This window comes from Centropristis striata, chromosome 1 (genome assembly GCF_030273125.1).
Source record: "Centropristis striata isolate RG_2023a ecotype Rhode Island chromosome 1, C.striata_1.0, whole genome shotgun sequence".
Lineage (NCBI taxonomy): Eukaryota > Metazoa > Chordata > Actinopteri > Perciformes > Serranidae > Centropristis > Centropristis striata.
The window spans coordinates 33,642,034-33,661,691 of record NC_081517.1 but is presented as its reverse complement, the minus strand read 5'-3'; the positions used below and the strand labels follow the sequence as shown (position 1 = coordinate 33,661,691).

General features: G+C 40.3%; 1 protein-coding gene across 1 annotated transcript in view; it reads left to right on the top strand.

Annotated features, from left to right (window-relative positions):
* The window catches only part of plppr2b (phospholipid phosphatase related 2b), a 69,100-nt gene that overhangs the window by 4,237 nt on the left and 45,205 nt on the right, over positions 1-19,658 (top strand). The window contains exons 4-5 of the mRNA XM_059339499.1: positions 4,131-4,350; positions 9,882-9,992. Of these exons, the coding sequence (XP_059195482.1) occupies positions 9,882-9,992 (111 nt within the window). The 5' untranslated portion in view covers positions 4,131-4,350. The remainder of the gene's footprint in view (positions 1-4,130; positions 4,351-9,881; positions 9,993-19,658) is intronic.

Below are 19,658 nucleotides of genomic sequence, written 5' to 3'. Positions count from 1 at the left end.
AGGCTTACTTGTATGTGTTTGGTTGTGAACATGAACAAGTTCATATGATATCAAACAAAAACTTAGGCACAACAACTCAAACACGAAACACAAAATATAAACAAGACTGTTCTTTGTAACAACACTTGACGATCGCTATTTTAAACATGTCATTAACATTGTGACACATAATTAACAACAACAAAATAAAGTGGTTAAGGTTAGGAAAAAGAAGAAGTTTGGGTAAATATACTGACTGACATATTCAGGCATCGGAGTTTATTTACAAGTTACACATTATTTCTTTTTAAATCACTTTCAAATCCCACTTTTATAGACTTGCTTTATGTAATGCTTTCTATCTTACCACTCCTTTTTACTCCTTCACTTTTTACTTTTTCACTCCTTTTACCTTTTATTTTCTGTGTATCTGAAAATGTCTTGTGATTGTTCCTGCTCTGTCTCTTATTGTCTTTTAATGTAAGAATTGTTTTTAGCATTATGGCATCATTCTCTGTGTATTTAACTGCTCTCTGTCGAAGCACTTTGTAACCTGCTGTTTTTAAAAGGTGCTATATAGATAAAGTTATTATTATAAGTTATTATTTACACTTTGATGAATCAGCTGCTGGCTGCAGTCAAAAACAATGCAGATGAGAGTGAACTCTTTACCACACTAGAACACCTATATCCAGATTCAGTTTTGTTATGGAAATGTTGATTATAGCCATTTTAAGGTTAAGTTATGGTTTGGCAACTGAAACACTTGAGTGTGTTGTTGATTGCTGATCCGTGGGAGTAGATGAAATCTACAACGACAACCTCTACATCACACCTCGCTACTTAAAGGGCACAGTACGTACTGCATTGGATGTAGAGATACAGGGTTGAAAGGATTGTGTAAAAAAAGAAAGTCTCTGTGTGTGCATGGCTGTGCTTGTGTGTGTCTTACTATTTGTAGGCTGTACATGCCCACCTCATTGTACCTGCTCTATTTTCAGAGTCTTACAGTGTCTTACCTTCACCGTCTCGCCCTTGACTTTGACGTCTCCTCTCATGTTTTACATTCCTCATAATGAATGATGCTACCTGAATTATTTTTGTCACATACTGTACATCACTCTATAAGACCAGACAGGCATATCTAAAGGCATCAACCGTCATGGAGGAGGTGCAGCTGAAAACTACACACCTGCAGACTGTGAGTTAAAGTGATGGGCCAGATAATATAGATGCCCTTTGGGAGGCTGTAAAAGACAGGTATTAATATAGTCACTGAAATACACTGCGGTTGTTTCTGTGTCCTTGCAGTAAGCAGGTGCTGCTGTTACATAAAAATCTTGCATCTGTGGAATATGACCACCTCTCATGAGCGTTTTAAAGGCGATGCAACTTATGGCTTGACATTATTGAAACTGTGCAATGGGGGATGACATTAGAGGGTTTGTACAGTTTATATAAGTGCTAGTAATGATGATAATGAGAAGTAAAAGGAGAAGAGGAGGAAAAGACAGCGCTTTAACTTGCTTGATATGAAACTGGCTTTTGAGCTTTTGATCACATTGTCAGCGATAAAAAGTCATTAACTGAGTCATGTCATTTTTGCAGTTTGAGCTTTGTCCTCAACTTCTGAAACGCTGAATTTTTTGGTAGCTTCAGACAGCAGTGAGCCAGGCGAGTGCGTTTTTGTGTGGAGTGTCATTCAGCCACAGGAATTCAATGGGTTTTCTAGCGATGGCACTTGTTTCCTCTACATTGTGTGCACTTTAAATGTGTATGTGTGCGTGTGTATATTTGCATATGCACATTTCCTCTCGTCATTTAACTCTATGAATGCAGTGGGTTGCCATGGTAGCTGTGACATCCGCGATAGCACGTGATTTTCATCCATCATTCAGTCAGAGAAAGAAAGACACTTTACTGTGAGTGGTCCGTGCCCTCTCCAGCTGTGAATGATTTGTTAGAGTGCAGTGAGAGGGTGGACAGCCTTTATGATGTCGCTTCCTTTTACATTTGGCTCGAAAGTCTTTTCCAAGAAAATGGAGACATAATTGAAGAATTGAAACTTGTATTGTACAAGACAGGTGCTGTCCCTTTTCACCAATTCTCCAGAGATTTAATTTCTCTTAATGGTATACTCTGACGATGCACCTAACCATAATTCTCCCACTCAAACCATAGATAAAACATGGACATAGTCTCTATAACGTCACACATATTTTTCTGAAGATGGGGTATGGGGAGAATGGTGCCTCCGTTGTTCCCACATCGTTGTGACTGTTCTTGCACTTTGTAACTTTGGTTAGCATGTACGATCTGCCCCGAGAAGTTTGTAAGGTTTTTACATTTTTATGTGAAACTGGATTATATTCAGTGGAGAAAATCTTTTCTGCTGATGCTCTCTGGCTGCTCTGCCTTGACTCTGTGTGATTTACATACTTTTCTGGTGGATAGAAATCTTTAGCTGTTGCTAAAGAAACGCTAACTGCTAACTGTAGCTGCGTTCAGCTACTTAGCTCAGTAAGCCAGGACTGGAAGCCAGGCAAGAGGAAATCTCAGACTGGCTTTTTAGTCGTTGGCGAGAGCTTTGTAAATAAAAAGAGAGAGATGGTTTGTTGGACTTCGTGCTCTTGTCAACTCCAGTTTCTGATCATAACAAATGCTTGAGTAAAGCTGTTTATATTTATGACAGCAGTATAGAAGTGAAATCCACTATTAACCTGTGGGGGGTGCTAAGTTGCAGAAAATGCAAATTCTATGTAACATTGCTTTAATCTGAACTTCCAGAAAATCAGCACAAACAAAATGTGAACGTGTGTGCCTTTCCATCCACTATTGTTAAGCAAAATATGAGTTGTTTCATCGAGATAAGCGCTAGGCTAATTCTGCACTCAGGTAACATTAAACCACTGCAAAAGAAGAGGACACAACAATATGAGTGAATTAAAAGAGCGCCAGCCAAATCCTAAATGGTTGCAAAAAAGAAAATTACATAATGCATGTAAAAACAGTTGAATGGAAACACAACACTATATGTACAGTGAGTTCACACTAACTAGAGATCGATCTAGTAAGGTTAATTATCAAGTGAACGGCAGTCCACTGGTGCCACAGCATGTCCTAACATGTACCAACACACATTAATGCAGAAACATAGGCTGTCTTATCCCTGAAGCATGTTTGTTAAAGGCAAACCATTATGCAAGTACACACATATACACATACATACAGAAACAGCTGAAAGCTGCTGGTGAGCTTACACCTGAGAGCCTCTGACCCACATAGGACCACATGTGCAGGATGCGTCCCACTTTTACACTTGACGATGTACCATTAACTGTCTACTGTCCAAAGGGCTGAGCTGGATCGTGGTCCCAGCTCACCTGAGCTCACATTGTGTTACTATTGCCAGACACAAACACTGACACTATACCTTCAGACTACTCCTGTTTTGACTTTCCATGTTCCCATAATTGCACACGCACATGCACAAACAATACCACAGCAACACACACCTGTGCACTCACACTCTCACAGAGCCTGTGGTGTCTGCCAGTATCAAAGTGGTTTCCTGGGGTACCAAAGTGCACAGTGTCTCCCATTTTAGCCTCAGACTCTGACACACATACACTCCCTCCCTCCATCCCTCCCTCCCTCTCTCTCTGCATCTCTCTCTCTCTCTCTCTCTCTCTCTCTCTCTCATACACATGCTGGCTCTTTTCTGCTTTCTGTCTCCTCTCCAGCTGTCTCTTTCTCTTATTCCCTTTTCCCACTCTCTGTTTTCTCCTCCTCCTATCTGCCTCTTCTTCTCTTTCTCACACACACAAGCATACAGATGCACACACATCCCCCTCTCTCTCTCTCTCTCTCTCTCTCTCTCTCTCTCTCTCTCTCTCTCTCTCTCTCTCTCTCTCTGTCCTTCTCTCTTTCCTCGTATCCACCGGCAAATGCGCTGAGCTCCCTCACCAAAGCCTGTGGATCCCTTCACTTGACTAATTAGCCTTGAAGTGCTGTTGAAGATCATCATATTTAGCTTAGCGACCTAGCGGCAGAGTGCAGACAGATATAGACTAGGCTGGCTGGAGGCTGGCTGCCTGGCAGTGGGCAAGCTCTCTCTATCTCTCCCTCTCTCTCTCCCTATTCTCACTCAGCGCCGAGGGCTTCTCAGTGGCGGAGCGGCGGAAGTGAGAGCTGGTTTTTGCTTTGAAAGAGACGAAAAGGGGAAAAGAAAGAAGCGGAGTCGAGACCACAAGGCAACCACAGAATGGGAGTCCGCTGCAGGAGCAAATCCTCCTAGAGACGGAGACTCGGAGGAGGCAGCGGTCACTGTGCAGCAGCAGCAACACTGTTTCCAACATACACAAATTTAAGGTGAGAGTTTTTCCAAACCAGTTACTGCCTTGCTTTTAACTGGAAATTAGTTGTTGCCTGAATATGTATGTGTGAGTATACGTGAGAGACTCTGTGTGTGACTGTTCATCTCTACGACCCACATTGTTGAACCAGAGGTTCAGCTCAGGAGGAATTCTGTACAGGATGATCTCTCTCTCTCTCTCTCTCTCTCTCTCTCTCTCTCTCTCTCTCTCTCTCTCTCTCTCTCTCTCTCTCTCTCTCTCTCTCTCTCTCTCTCTCTCTGTTTCTTTCTCTCTCTCTCTCTCTCTCTCCTTCTCTCTCTCTCCTTCTCTCTCTCTCTCTCTCTCTCTCCTTCTCTGTCACACAGACACACATGCACACAGAGTGGCATCAGCTGTGCAGCACCACTTGTTGGACTGACATCCAAGTTGACATGTAATGAATATTGCAATGATGGTCACTGTTTGTGTGTGTGTGTGTGTGTGTGTGTGTGTGTGTGTCTGTGTGTGTCTGTGTGTGCGCGTGTGCGTGTAAATGAGCTTGTGCATATAGGTGTGTGAATATCCGTCTCTGTCAGTGTGTGTGTGTGTGCGTGCACCTGTGTGTGTGCCAGTGAGATGGTGAGTGGATCTTTTGTTGCTGTGGTGCCAGTGCAGAGCTTAAGGATGCACATCATAGTGAACAACATGGACAGCAACACAAGAGACAATCAGTCATGCCGCCCTTATGCCTGATTGCTTCTCACTGCTTTGGAAGACGGATACATAAAGGAAGACCCAAATACTGTATGTACAGCAGGCAACCTCCTGTGTGTGTGTGTGTGTGTGTGTGTGTGTGTGTGTGTGTGTGTGTGTGCAATCCTTCTACCTTCTGCCACAACTTGTACAACCTGTTCTCTTTTTATTCGTTATCAATGAATCTCACCAATCAAAGCACCTTCCGCTGTATCCGAGGCTCCACTATAGTAGAAGCTTGTACTTATATTGGAATAGCAGGATAATAGCAGGATATTAGCAGGATAATAGTGGGATAATAGCAGGATAATAGTGTGATAGTGTTTCCCATGAGGCAGGCAGGCAATAGCGGAGAAAACAAGTATATGAACCACAGCATGAATAATTAACCCACTCAAACACAGTCTGTAGTGCTCTGTGTGTGTACATGTCACACAGCTAAACATTGTATTATGCATAGACAGGAATACCGTATGTGTGGTTGTGCAATAACATTTTATAGTGAGATTTCTGAAGCACATTTTTTACCGTTTTGCTGCAATAAACAAGTGTCTTATGAATTCTATAAATAGAGAAACACGATGATGAATCTATGGCGTGGAACAAAAATTGCCAAGAGGGACTTCGCTGCCAGATAATTGAAGTTCAAGTTTGTGGACACTGTGACAGCACCTGAGGTGACTTTTGCAGAAATGATGATGATCTAATTGCCCCAAATCCTGCATTTTTATATCGAAAGGACCATTATTCAGTAGATACAGTTCCTGGTTTACAATTTGTACACACTTAAATAAATAAATTGTCAGTTGATAGTGCAAAGACAAATTGCTTTCATTGACTTATCAAGTGTAGCATCGTCACACTCTGATACAGTACCGCTTTGGCTAGGCAGCTGTATTGAGTATTTATTATTATTGAGTATATAGTAGTTTTGTATTGAATTTTTAGGCAAAATTTTCTTTAAAAGCCAAAATATGTCTAGTTTGTACTTTTTATTGACATTTATAATGTACTTACCTTCAGGTGTGCATAAACTGCAGATTATAAACTCCTTTTTAAAATGCAAAAATCTGAAAGTAACGGTTATCTTATTTGTATCGGTCTTGAGAAGGAGCTAATTATTAGTAATTGGTATCATTTGAAAGGAATCCACATTGTGCATGTCTCATTTTTTGAAAGAATATCTGTTTGACTAGTTCTTTGAATCCCAACTTTTGGCTGATTCTGACATCATTTAATCGTTGTGTGTTAAAATTTTCTGTCAGATTTAACTGTTCCAGACGAGAGAAGATCTAAGTGAATTAGGTTTACTGGGAGTATTGCTTTAAATCGTTAATGCTTTAGTTATTAAGGCACATTCTGTAATTCTCCTTAAAATGTGATATTTAATAGGAATCTTTTCCTGTTCACCTTATGTGCAAATATCCTCCCTGCAAGATTGTGTTTTTTGTGTGTTATTTGTAAACAGGAATTACTCATTCAGCTTTCCCTTACTCTTTTATGTTCTAGTTTAAAAAGTGCTTTGAAGAATAAGATTCATCCCAGTATTAAAATGTTGGTTGCTGTGACTGAATCTTGTCTCAAAAGTAATATTTTACTACATCACTGATGAAGACATGGACGCATTCCAACCTTTTGCAGTGGCTTCCTCCACTCTCACCAAAAATGACCATTGATCGAGGAAAGGGCTGACGAGGCAGCAGAGATTTTCCCTCAGCCATAAAGTCAGCGAGATAATTGTTGTCGAGGAGATGAGGGAATGGGCTCGATATCTGAGTGGAGAACCAATTTGTGTTTGAATGAATAAAATTATATTGGAGACTGCTGAGGGCAGTTGCTTTGTGATTGATAAAATCACGATTTCAGAGCTCTTAGAAAAACTGCATTTGGTGTTTGATTCAAAGAAAAGATATACTTGAATGCCTTTTTGTGGCTTTCCTAAAGTTAAAAAGTGAGTAATTTGCATGTCAGAGAGCCCTGAGCATCTCGGCCCTCGTGCTAACTTTCCCCACCATCTCATCCCCCGTCTCCTCCTCTTCTCACTTTGGGGACTGAAGCTGTTTTTCCCTCAACTTCTACCTGTTATCCCCCCCGACTGCTGTTATTTCCTATTGCTGAGTGTGCTGGCTTTCACCCCACCCTCCTCACTTCTGAAGACTCTCCGAACGTCTGCATCATGACTTTGTCTCTCTCTTATCTCTTTCTGTCAGGCTTTTGTTTTTGATCATCGCTCCACTGTTTCCACTCTACTTCTCCTCCTTTCAACCTCATTTCTCCCCCAATTCTTTTGATTGCCTACCGACACTGGTGTGTGTGTGTGTGTGTGTGTGTGTGTGTGTATACACCTGTATGTGTGCATTTTTAATGCATCATCCAGATTGCATCTTTGTGGGCAGCTCTGCATACGAGTGTGTGTGTGAGTGGGTTTGTGCATGTTGTTTATGTAGGTTTGTGAATAAAAATCAGTGTTTTTACTCTTATGACAGATAATAAAAGGATTCTCTCTTTGCACTGAGACATGATTATCACTTAAATTGACAGTATAGAGCACATGAGCTGTCAGTTGTGTTGAAGGTCCCAGGTTACTAATGGATACGTGACACATTAGAAGCTCCAAATGTAAAGAGTGCCAGTTATGATTGAAGATCTTAAGCAGTTGGACACATGCCGCTTCTGTTGTTTATGATGAAGGTGTGAACCCACACAAGGGGTAACGCTATATGCCGGTATGGACGATAACTCTCAAGAATTAAATATGTGATCTTATTCCAGTGTCTCTTAAATCATTTCCATTTCCTTCTGTTCTTGCCTTGATATGTAGTTATGGTTACAGACTCTCTTTCCATCTCCCTACACTCACTACTCATTACAATATTTTCAGTCCAAAAGAAAGAGATAAAAAGACACAAAATGATAGATGATAGATGTTGCAATAATATTGTAAATGATTTGGGCCTCAATACGAATTCACAATCTGTTTTTGCAACAGACTTATCCCCATGTAGTGCCTGTACAACATTATTTATTAGATAATTATATTTTGCATTAATATTTTGGATCTTAAAGCGGAAGTTGTCAGAAAACTGGAAAAGGTACACAAAAAAACCCAATCTGAATCAGAGTGAGATTTCTTCTTGCAGCACTTCTCTCCTTTCTCTGCGTAGAAAGTTTTAGAAGCATTAAAAATGAATAAGACCAGAACAGGCATTACTATTCAATTTGACATAGCAAGACTGCAAGAGGACCTGTGACCATTTCTGTGTGTACCGCTGCCTCTGTAAAGAACTCTGAACGCTTCTGTAAAAAAAGCCATAACAACTAAAAACAATTGCCATGATATCCGTTCTACTCCCATTGAATTTCCATGGTTAGGAGGTTTCACTTGTGTTTCTTTAACCCATTGAAGCCTGGAAAGCGTTTACGTCGTTTTGTAGTATTTTGTATAAGCTCTCAAATACTTTTTGAATTTCATTTCTATCTGCTACAGAGGCTGAAAAATCTATTATTTAGTAGAAGAGTTCACACTTTTTTTTCCAGAATTTTTCCAGAATTTCCAGAAAATTAGAGGCTTATTTTAAAATCGCCCAGCGGTTTTTCAGGCCTCAATGGGTTAATGGTGCTGTACACAACATTTGGAACATTAATATAGCAGTAAACAGATATTTTCTAAAGGAGATTTTAAAGAATAGAGGAATAATAACGTCTTGAGCAAGTGGCAACCTCTGCTGCAGAAAATTAATCTAATGCAAAACTGCATATAACTGCAACTCCTCAACTGGCCACTTGAGGCCGGCTCCAAAAGTGAGTCGGTCCTTAAAGACAGACATGGCTACTTTAAGTGGTTCACCGCTGCATTAAACCTGCCTCAGCTCACCCATGTTTCACCTCGTTGCCCCTTTTTTTGGATTTGTTGTGAGTTAGGAGGTGCCGGACAATACAAAGATGGCAATTCACCCACTTTGAACTTCATTTCAGCCCTTCATGGACACTACATCCATGTTTTATCTTCTCGATGGTCCTTAGGACAGAATGAAGTCACACTCCCTCTGTGTGTGTGTTGTAATCCAAGCTTCTCTTCTTTGTTCTGAACACACATGCAAATTAGTGCGTGTGAGTGCCAATTGCATTAAAAAGTCCATGTGTCCATATGTGACGAGTTGGGATTGAGAACAAGGGTTTGTGTGGAGGCAAAGCTCACTCAGACTCTGAACCATCGATGCGCTCTGAATCTTGTGTACAGCACCTTTAAGCGAGTAGCATATTTTAAGACAAATGCTCAAAAAGATCAAAACTTACAGACACTCAACTGCCAGGTGAAAAAATAAATTGTTCAACAAAGTGTTATTTTCCCCCTGCGACTCAACAAACTATGAAACCTTCACCCTAAGATTTACTCTAGGCCAGGCACTGAATATAAATAGACTACTATTTACACTCTTGTATTGTCTGGAGCTCAGGCGACTGTTTAGTGACTCATTGTTGTCACAAAGTTATGACTGCATGGGGTGCCAGTCAGGTCTCTTTCCTCACCAATAAGTCAAGTCAATTATTATGCACAGCCAAACTTACAGTGAAGGTTGACTTGGAATATGTTTGAAGTTGTCTCTGTAGAGGTACTATAATATATTCTCTCAAAATGCTTGAATTCTACGCCTCACCCAGGCTGCTCTCACAGTATCAGCAAACACTGCATTCATTGTTTAGGTTTTCGTCTACAACTTCTTAGGCTTTTATCAGCATCTTTATAAAGCATATCCTTTAGATTCAAACAGAATAAGGCACACTAAAGCTTTGCAATGACCTTTGACCCTGCAGATGACTGAGCGTCCACTGTCAGCGCAGAGGAGGCCGATGAGGACTCTTCCTGCAGACGAGGAGCAGCAGAAGACCAGCACCTATATCGTGCCCTGCTTCCTCTTTGTGGAGGTGAGTGATTGGACATGTTTTGCTCAAAGCAGCACAGCGGTCTCTTGGTGTGCTCATCAGATTTGAGTCTGATCCGACCTGAACATTGAAGTCATATTGAGTAGGTTGTTCCTTGCTTTTTTTTAACCTGCAACCAAAGGCGATCTTTGTCATATTTGACTTGACTTGAACCTAAATCTCATGCTTTCATGTGCTGAGTTGTACAGTGGGCAAAGTCTTCTGCAAAATGCTGCGTAGAGGTGCATGGTTATATATGAAAGTTGGCAGAAATTAAGAGTTAGCTGTATACTCTGCAGGTATATGAAGATTTTGAAAGCCATGGGAATTTGGCATCTCACGAAGCAAATTGGTGGATCAACCCTGTCTCCTAAAAGTTACATCCCCATATAACTAAATATGCAGTTGCAGTTTTAAAAATATAGTGAAAGTTGTTAAGTTTGGTTAGGATTAGGCACCAAAATTTGTTGGGTTTAGGAAAATATCATGGTTTTGGTTCAAAGATAACATTCTGAAAAGTCTGAAAGTTCTACGTAAATAATTAAAATAACTCAGCGTTGACTTTCACTGGACACAAATAGAGGTCTCACGGGTAAAACATCTGTGTTTGTATGATCCAACACAGACATGCCTCTTTACAAACCACAGTCTGTTTATAAAGATGGATTCGTTTTTTTTGTTATTTAAGTTTTTATTCAATTTCTTATAGGTCAAACATTATACAAAAGACATCAAACTTCCAGACAAATACATTGACCATATTAAACAAAAATACATAGAATAAAAACAAAAAATGCATATACATGTAAATATACATACATACACAAAGTTAGTTGACAAGTTCTTTGAGATTTTAGTTTCGCTCACATCCCATGAGAACAAATGGGAAAGATTTATTACCTATTCTGCAGCTAGCCACCAGGGGGCGATTAGGATGTTTTTGCTTCACTTTTGGCAAGCTCTCATGCCGTCTATCTTTATATACAGTCTTTGTTAACATAATCTGGGAGAAAATATGTTACGTAATTTACAATGCAGTTTCGTTGTATAGGAAACACCATTTTTAGGAAACCAGGCTGGATGGACACATTAAAGCGTATTTTACGGCCTTGTGCCTGTGAATGTTCCTCTTTCTCTTCCCTTCCATTTCTTCCCACATCTTTTTCTTCCATCATTTCATATGTTTCTCATGGCAGATTAACAACAATGAGCGTCAGTTGGGAAATTGCATGAATTAGCAGGCTCTGTTTTTCAATTCACTGACTCCAGAAAGCGGTGATTGATTTGATTAATTTGTCACAAATGGGTAATTACCCTCAGTCTGCAAATCATTTGGAGATAACATTCAGCGAGAGGGTAAAGAGGTCTATCGCTGAAGTATCCTCGCAACAAAGGCCGTCTCAAGTGACCCTCTTTTCTGCTCGATTCCTTTCCTCTGCTCCTCTACTCTTCCCACAACTCTTCTCCTCTCCCTGTAATCCCTGAATGACCTGATGGAGCGCTCATGGCCTCAGCTGCATTTCCTAATTAATTGGCCTAATTAAGAACGGAAACCCAATTAGCCCGTGCCACCGCTAACACACTCCAGGCCTCGGAGTTACAGCAACGATAGCTGAATTAGCTGTTTTCCTTGCCCTTAAAATACAGTCTTTGCATTTGAATTCAGCCTAAAACTGTGCTGTTGCGTTCTTGTATGTTCTTGCGAAAATATTAAAGTCTGAGGTTGGTTAAAATTCAAATGTTGCCATAGAAAGTCGAATAGAATGAGTCAGAAATTCAGGTTTTGCATTAATAGATGTAGCCTTCAGGCAAACAAGAGAGCTGAGGATAAATATGGACGTTTTTTTTTGTCCCACTGGTTGAGATAAACTTAAGTAAATATAGGTCTACATGAAAACTAAAGTTTATTGTGTAAACTCTTTTTAGCAAACTGCACCTGCAGTTACACCTCAACTGACTCTCCTAAAGGATTTTCTTCGACCTCGTTTCTTTGTACTCATTCACTCGTTCACACCGTCCTCTTGAGATCACAGTGTAGCTTTTTTTTCCATCTGCTCTTTGTGCCTCATCCAACACATGAATCCTACACTCTTTCCACACAACAATGCTCTTCAACACACATCTCGGTCACCGCTGCATCTCTTTATAGCACAGTTATCCCACAATCCCTGCAGGTTTACGCATGGTCTTAAGCTTGCTTTTATTTTTCTTTCAGTGTGCTTTGGTATTGGCTCGTTCCCTGCATCCTCTTGAGGACTTGTTATAATGATTTTCCAGCTTTCTAATTTTTTCATAGTGCGTCTATGATATCTCAAGGCTTATATCTGTCAGTGGCGCTCCTCCCCTCCTCCGGTATTCTCTTTGACGGTCTCTTGAGTACTGCCCAGTCATTTTTTTTTAAGGATCCTCCACATCACTCCTCTCCTGCACTTATTCCCTTGAGTAATTATATCTTTTGCACCATGGATCTCTCCATTATTCCCCTTTACATGTAAAGCTTCATCTCCTCCTCCCACTCAAAAGCCTGTCTGCTATCGCAAAGACCTCCTTTCTCGTCACTCCTCTCCTCTACAGCTTCATCTTCCCTCATGGGTCTTCATCATTTCTCCATGGCTCTTTTCATCCCTCCTTTCGTTTATGTTCACCGCTTCTTCACGGGTCACGTAGACCTTGTCCTCACACTCACCTCATATCACACACTGTAGAGTGACACCTACCCTCCTGTGGGGGAGGCGTTCTTCACAGCTGATACTGTCTCTGCTTTTCTGCATTTTCTTTCCCCCACTTTGTCACCATAATCGCCCCTCTCTCCAGGGGTGCATCTATTGTTTTTCTTTTGTTCAAACAGGGCCAGAGGTGGGGTGATGTAATTTAATATGACTTTAATCACTATATATGCGCCTGAATGAATCTGTGTACATTGCAGTAGTTTAATAAAGGGCATTTTTAAATTCAATTCCCCTCTCTAATGTGTTCATACCGAAGCCGCTTGCTGTAGCATAGCTCCCCCCGGAGGGCTCTCACTCCTTTGTTGTTACATTAGCATCTCATTACCCATTTCTTTTCAATTCAAACGCCCAGTCTTATTCCTCTTCCTTTCTTCTGATCTTGTTGCTGATTCCCTCTCTCTTTCCGTCTTTTCCTCACAATCTAACTCACCGTATCTCGCTGTCTGGCTCTCTCTTCCTTCATCGTTTCATCATTATGACGATGGCCTTTTTCCTCTTTTCCTATCAGTCAATTCATCACTCCTTCTTAATCTAAATGCTTGTCTACCGTCACAAACTTTGATGCCTGTATCTCTCCGTGTTTCCCTACTTTCCATGCTCTTTCTTCCCTCATTGTTTTCTTCTTCTACCAGATTTAAATATGACAACCGCCCTTATCAGTTTCCTATACAAACAAGGCAGATTTCACAATTTTAGCTGCATAGGATAAAAACAACATAATGGAAAGCAGATAAGTCTTCCTCCCTCTCTCTTTTGCTCCTCTTGTTTTCACTCCGTGCTGCTGCTGTCGCTGCCATCATGCTGCAAAGCCACACAAGAGACTGGTCTGCAGCCGAACAGAGGCACTGCTTCAAAGGACCCTCTTTAAAAAGTCATTTTGATACAACTGATTCCTGACTTGCTACAGACACCAGTGGATGGGAGGAGGGTTGTGAGTTGGTGTGATCTAGGCCAGACAAGCTGACTGTGAAAATCTGTTCTGAAGCTGACTTACAAAGTGACAACAAGTGGACTCTTTGAGTGGATCTCACAGAGCGCTGATGACGTGCAGCTAGTGAGATAGTGCGGCTGTAACAATAGTAAGATGTAATAATCATTACACTGTAGCTGCTAATTTGTGGCACTCAGCCTTTGTGGTGTGTATCCTGGCTTTCCAGCTTTGCTGTTCAGCCTCGACTGCCAGTTCGAGAGTAGCTGAGCCTCCTCCTCCTCCTCTCTGCTCCTTCCTCATGCCTCGTTGGCTGCATCCTCCTGTGGCACAGTGAGTTCTGTAAAGTAAACAGACTGCTGAGCATCGGACCACATAATGTTTCAGGTCTACGACCCATGCTGTCTCTGATGATACTCTAAGGTCTTCATGTCTGCCTGCATGTCTCATTTCCCAGCTTCCCTACAGATGCACTAATTTGTGCCTGTTCACTAATTTCTACCTAGTCATAAATATTTCTCTCTTGAGTTTTTTTGTTGTTATTGTGGTGCATAGGTGTCTGTCTGTCTCTTCTAAGGAGGAGACGCTGTTATACAGATCACGTTCTTGCAATAAAATGTTGCTAAAGAGAGATTAACTTTCGGCACTTGGTTAAAAGGGAACTCCACCAATTCTACACATCATAGTTTACAGGTGTTGGGGAGTGCTACTGCATATGTGAAACAGTATATATAGCCTTTTGTGGCTCCAGAGGGAGCCATGGTCATTTGAGTCAGTTTGAAAATGAAATGAACTGAGGGTGTGGGGTTATAAAGAGACCTCTGTGGGCCGCTCCTCATCTGTGCTTGAGGCCAATGACTCTTAAGATTAGCTGCTACAAGCATAACGCACCTGAATCTCCAACGAAATTGTTAGCCAAACGTTGCATTGTGCGTAATGTAGTCACCAGGTTTGGACACGAGAGAAAGATTAAAAAGACAATATATTTGGTTCTGCTGCATCAATTTGATTCTTCTTTTACTTTACTTTACAGTGGGTGCAATGTGGTGTTGGTTAAATGTTCTAAATTTCTTACATGACTTGAAGTACAGGACATGTGTTAACTTTATTTACATGCAATTGAAATTATTTTTTACCAAAGTGCTTTTATTTTCCAAACCTAACTATTCTTTTGATTCCTGCGCGCTTGCAATGTGTCAAACTACAATTTCTGGAGACTATCCTCCCCTCAAAAATTTTTTGTATAAGTAGCAAATGCCTGGAGCAAAGGAGGAGGAATTGAGATGATGTTGTATAAAGAGTGACAAAGTCTACGTAGGGAGAAGGTTAGGGTGGATGGATGTGTAAAACACAGGAGTTTGACCCATAAGTGAGTTTACAGAACATACTTAACCCTTAATCACATATGACACATACAGATATTTATAACATTAATCAGAATCAGAAATACTTTATTATCCCTGTGGGGGAAATTGCTCAGTAAGTACTTGTACTCATTTTAAACGCTAACGCAAAATCTTAAGTAAACAAATATATAAAGATAGACCGATATATCAGCCAGCCGATATCGGCCGATATTTGCGTTTTTTTCTTGTATCGGCATCGGCCAATACGTTTCTAGCGTTCGCCGATCAATTAGCCCATTTCACTGAGCCAACACCAGGCAAGGCTCGGTGCAACATCTGCCATTCGCTGGTGAGCTGCTGCTGATACCGGAAAAAAGAAAAACACATCAAATATGTGGACTCATTGCTATCATTGCACTTGCTATCCAACTGTTAATATGTTTTGTTTTTTTGTTAAAAAATGTTTCTTTCCTTGTTTAAATTGAGACTTGTCTAACATTTGTTATCATTGTGTCATTTTTATCATGTCAATGGAGGGAGAAAAGGCAATATCAGCTTCAAGAATCGGCCCGAAAAAATCGTCCCAAAACAATCGGCAGCACATATCGGGGATCGGTTAAGACTGATGTCAAAATAATCGGTATCGGCATTGGCATTAAAAAAACTGTATCGGTCGACCACTACAAATATAATTTCTAGGAGACAGGGCTGCTACAAATGATTTAAAACCAAACTTCTGCTGTGTTTCATCTGTCTTGTTGCTGATTATAGGTGTTTCAGGGCTTCATTTTACTGCCAAGTGCGTCAACATCAGGTAACAGTTGCCTTGCTTGTTGACAGGATAGGTGTTGCTGTGTGAGCACGGCCAGCCTCAGGCGTCTTTCACCATCTTTTGGTTTAGGTGTGAAGGCAGCACAGCATCGGTAGCTCCAGTAATGAACAGCATCCTAAATGCAAGAGGCCTACAGTTCCCAACTACAAAGCTGTTTCTTCTCTGCATGTGCTTACTTCATCCATATTCCCCGCTGGGTTTGACACTGCCTCAGTACATCTTCTTCCTCCGAGCAACACATTTGTTGCATTTGTTTACTCTTTTCTAAAGATGTTTTGTTCCAAGCTACCTTTCTTGTGCCAAGAACAAGACCCCCCACAACCAAACTGTACTCACAATTTCTCCGTATCTAAGCACTAAATACGCTCACTGAACTATGTACTCCTTTCCATGCTAACTCTAGATTTACCCGACAAATTCTTCTTTTAGATGACATCTGAATGTAGAAGCAGCTCAACTCATTATTTAGCAGCCCTTTTAGCCATTAAAATGAACCTATTCTTCCATATTATTCTTTTATAAATGTGTATAATATAATGTCCAAGGTTCATATTAAATATGGTGATAGTATCAAATAATGCTCTAAATCTGTGTAAAAGTAATCCCTCTCAGAAAAAACAGATTTCTGACCATTCTTAACACAGTTTTTTTTACTCTTGGCTTGAGATGACGTCATCTTGTGACAGATTTCTGGATATGGTCATCTGCTCTGGGCACCTTTACTGCAATGCTTATAATACAGGCTAATCTTGATAAATTACAATATCATAGAAAAGTTTATTTATGTCAGTAATTCAATTCAAAAAGTGGGAATAATTCAATTCAATTCAACTTTATTTATAGAGCGCATTTCATGCACAAGGCAGACTCAATGTGCTTCACAATGTATATACATAATTACAGTTAAAAAACAAAACAAAACACAGAAAAACAAACAAACAATAAAAACAAATAATAATAATAATAATAATAATTTAAAAAAAAAATAATTGAAGAGTGCAGGTAGACAAGCTATGCCATATTCACCACATATACACTTACTTACTCACACACTTACATACGAATAACACATTATATAGATCCATTACACACACAATGAAACATTTCATGTCTTAATTTATTCTAATTATTATGATAATTATTACATTTAAGGAAGACCTAAAATTCAGTGTTTCAAAAAAAAAAGTAATATTACAAAAGACCAATTTTAATATGGAAATGTTGGCTTCGAAAAGTATGTCCATCTATATGCACTCAATACTTGTTGGGGCTATTTGACTTGAACTACTGGAAATGTGGGTCTGGGAAATTTTCTGAGAATGTATTGAGATGCACCTGTACATACACTGTTACATGTAGCTGCATGCTAACGTCAGGGAAACGTGTAATCTTGGTTGCCGAAATTGTTCATTTCTCTCCATTTTTGGATCGTATTCATGTTGGAACATATTTGATGTGAAGTTTTTGATTTACAAGCTTTTATTGGTTATTTTCATGTGAAAAATGCTACTGCTTTACTCCGCTATAGTTGCTTCAGCTGCTGGCGAGGACACAAATGTGGAATACCTGGAAACATTGACCAATCGGAGCAGCCGATGAAGGGTCTCAGACAGAGGATGAATAAGGCTCAGCAGTCATGGCCAGAATGAGATGAATAACATGTTTTTGGACATTAAATTATAAACATGTTCTGGTACAGGGGTAGGCAACCTGCAGCTCCGGAGCCTGAAAAAAATCATATGAATTTTTGTTATGTCTTTACATTTTAGTTTTCATTATCATTGGCATAGGCCCAAAATACTTTTTGTTCTTCAATTATAAAAAATGTGTAGCTTAAATATGGCATTAAGAGATGTTTTACCATTTTTGGTCAACTAAAATTTGCATTATTGCTCACAAAAGTCCACAGCCCAACACTTTAAACTCTACATTTTGCCAACTTCAAGTCTAGTTTTGATGTTTTTTTGGTGTCCATCCTCTCATCCGCACTTGGGTCTTGGCTGCATTCTGTCAAAATCATATTAATAAATGCTTCCCGGAACGCATTACCTTATACCAGAATATATTACATATAATTCTTTCTCTGGTGTTAGTTTTCATGCTCATTTTATGAAAATGCTCACACAAATTCCTTTTATGTGTCCCCTCCCTCTTCAACACACACACACACACCACCACAAAGACACAGTATAGCTCATTTTCACATTATTCTCTCCCTAGTTTCCCCCTCATTATCTCTCAGACTCCATGAATAGCACCTGCCCGCCTGTCTGCTGTGCTGGGATTTCTCTGCACTCTGGGTGGATGTTTGAAACACTTGTTAGCTGGCTGCTTCCCACCTGTTATCACTTTAGGGAGGAAGGGAGGGATGAGAGGACCCTGTATATCACAATATAGGCTCTGTGAATATTGAATAGAGTAAAGCCGTCTATCTCAGCTACAGCGCCGTGGCCAAATTATCTTATCAGAAACAGAAATATACGATCTTTTGCTGGAGTGAGTCCCTAAAATAAAAAATGCTTATGTAAGATGTAATCTTGTCCCTCTCGCTTGCTTCTTTCTCAGCTATACTACATGCAATTAATTATAGGATTCATAAATGCTGATTCTCACTGCTGCCCATGTTGCTTTGAATGATGTCAGCTAAATAAACTTGTGCCAAAATCAAGATATTCACCATTTATGAAATTGGCATTGTTTCCTCACTCAAGGACAGATTACATCAAAGTCAAACTTGTCACTTAGATTATTTAATTGCCTGTGCTGCAAAAGCACACATTAAGAAGACATAAATGCAAAAAAATAGCAATGCAAATCGGACAATAGTTTATTTTAAAAATTAATACGTGTTAAGACTTGTTTATTTATGTGAGCGGAGAGCTCTGGAATGAAACGTTTAATTGCACTGTAGGGTTTTATTCAGGGAACATGTTTGTATTGTGCAAGCCTGCATCTGCTTTTATTCTTCCGTTTGTAAGATGCGGGGGCATGTTTGCTTGAGGACTGGGGATTTTGTAGAATCGTGTGATTGTTGCTGCACTAAAGAGAGGGAGAAGTGAAAAGGGAGGAAGAATGGGGAAAGGGAAGCACAGCAGATAACTGTAGATACAGAGAGACAAAGCGTGAGTGTGCGAGGGAGCAGACAGAAAGAGTTTTTGACAGCAAGGATGATTGAGAGACATGGAGGAAAATGCAGCGAGAAAAAGGTGGGGGGAGACAGAGAGCGTGGGTTTGAAAAGGATTGAGGTAAAGATGTTTTCTGGCAGATAGCAGAAGTGGGGAAAAAAGCTGATGAGTTTAAGATAAACTAGGCATGGTGATAAAATACAGGCAGACAAACAAAAGAGGTGGAAGAAGAGAGAGGGAGTCGGAGGGGAGGGCTAGAAGATGAATGCCTGCTTTGATCATCTCCCTTTCCCCTGTTCCCTCTTTGTATTTCACATTTCTCTCCACTTCACCCTCTCATTCATCCTCATTTGCTCTCTTTCACCTCCTCTGCCCTTTTGTTTTCTCTCCTCTCGGCCATCTTCCTCGGCTTTATTTCCCAGCGGCACACTCGGCTCTACCCCGGCGTATTCTGTGATATACTAATGTCTCATTAACTGTTTTATCCGTCTGTTTATCTCCTTCCACTTCCCCCCGCTGCTTCTCCCAGACCTCTCTTTAAGGCTTTGCCCCTCTGGCTCGTCCACTTTCTTCCATCAGTCGGCTCATCTATCATGCACTTGTCTTGCTCAGTGAGTTGTAATACAATCTGGTGACACCAGGAGGCAGTCAAGTCCATTCATTGCTTGTTATCCTTGTTGATTCTATGATTTGCAGTTTTTCCTTTTC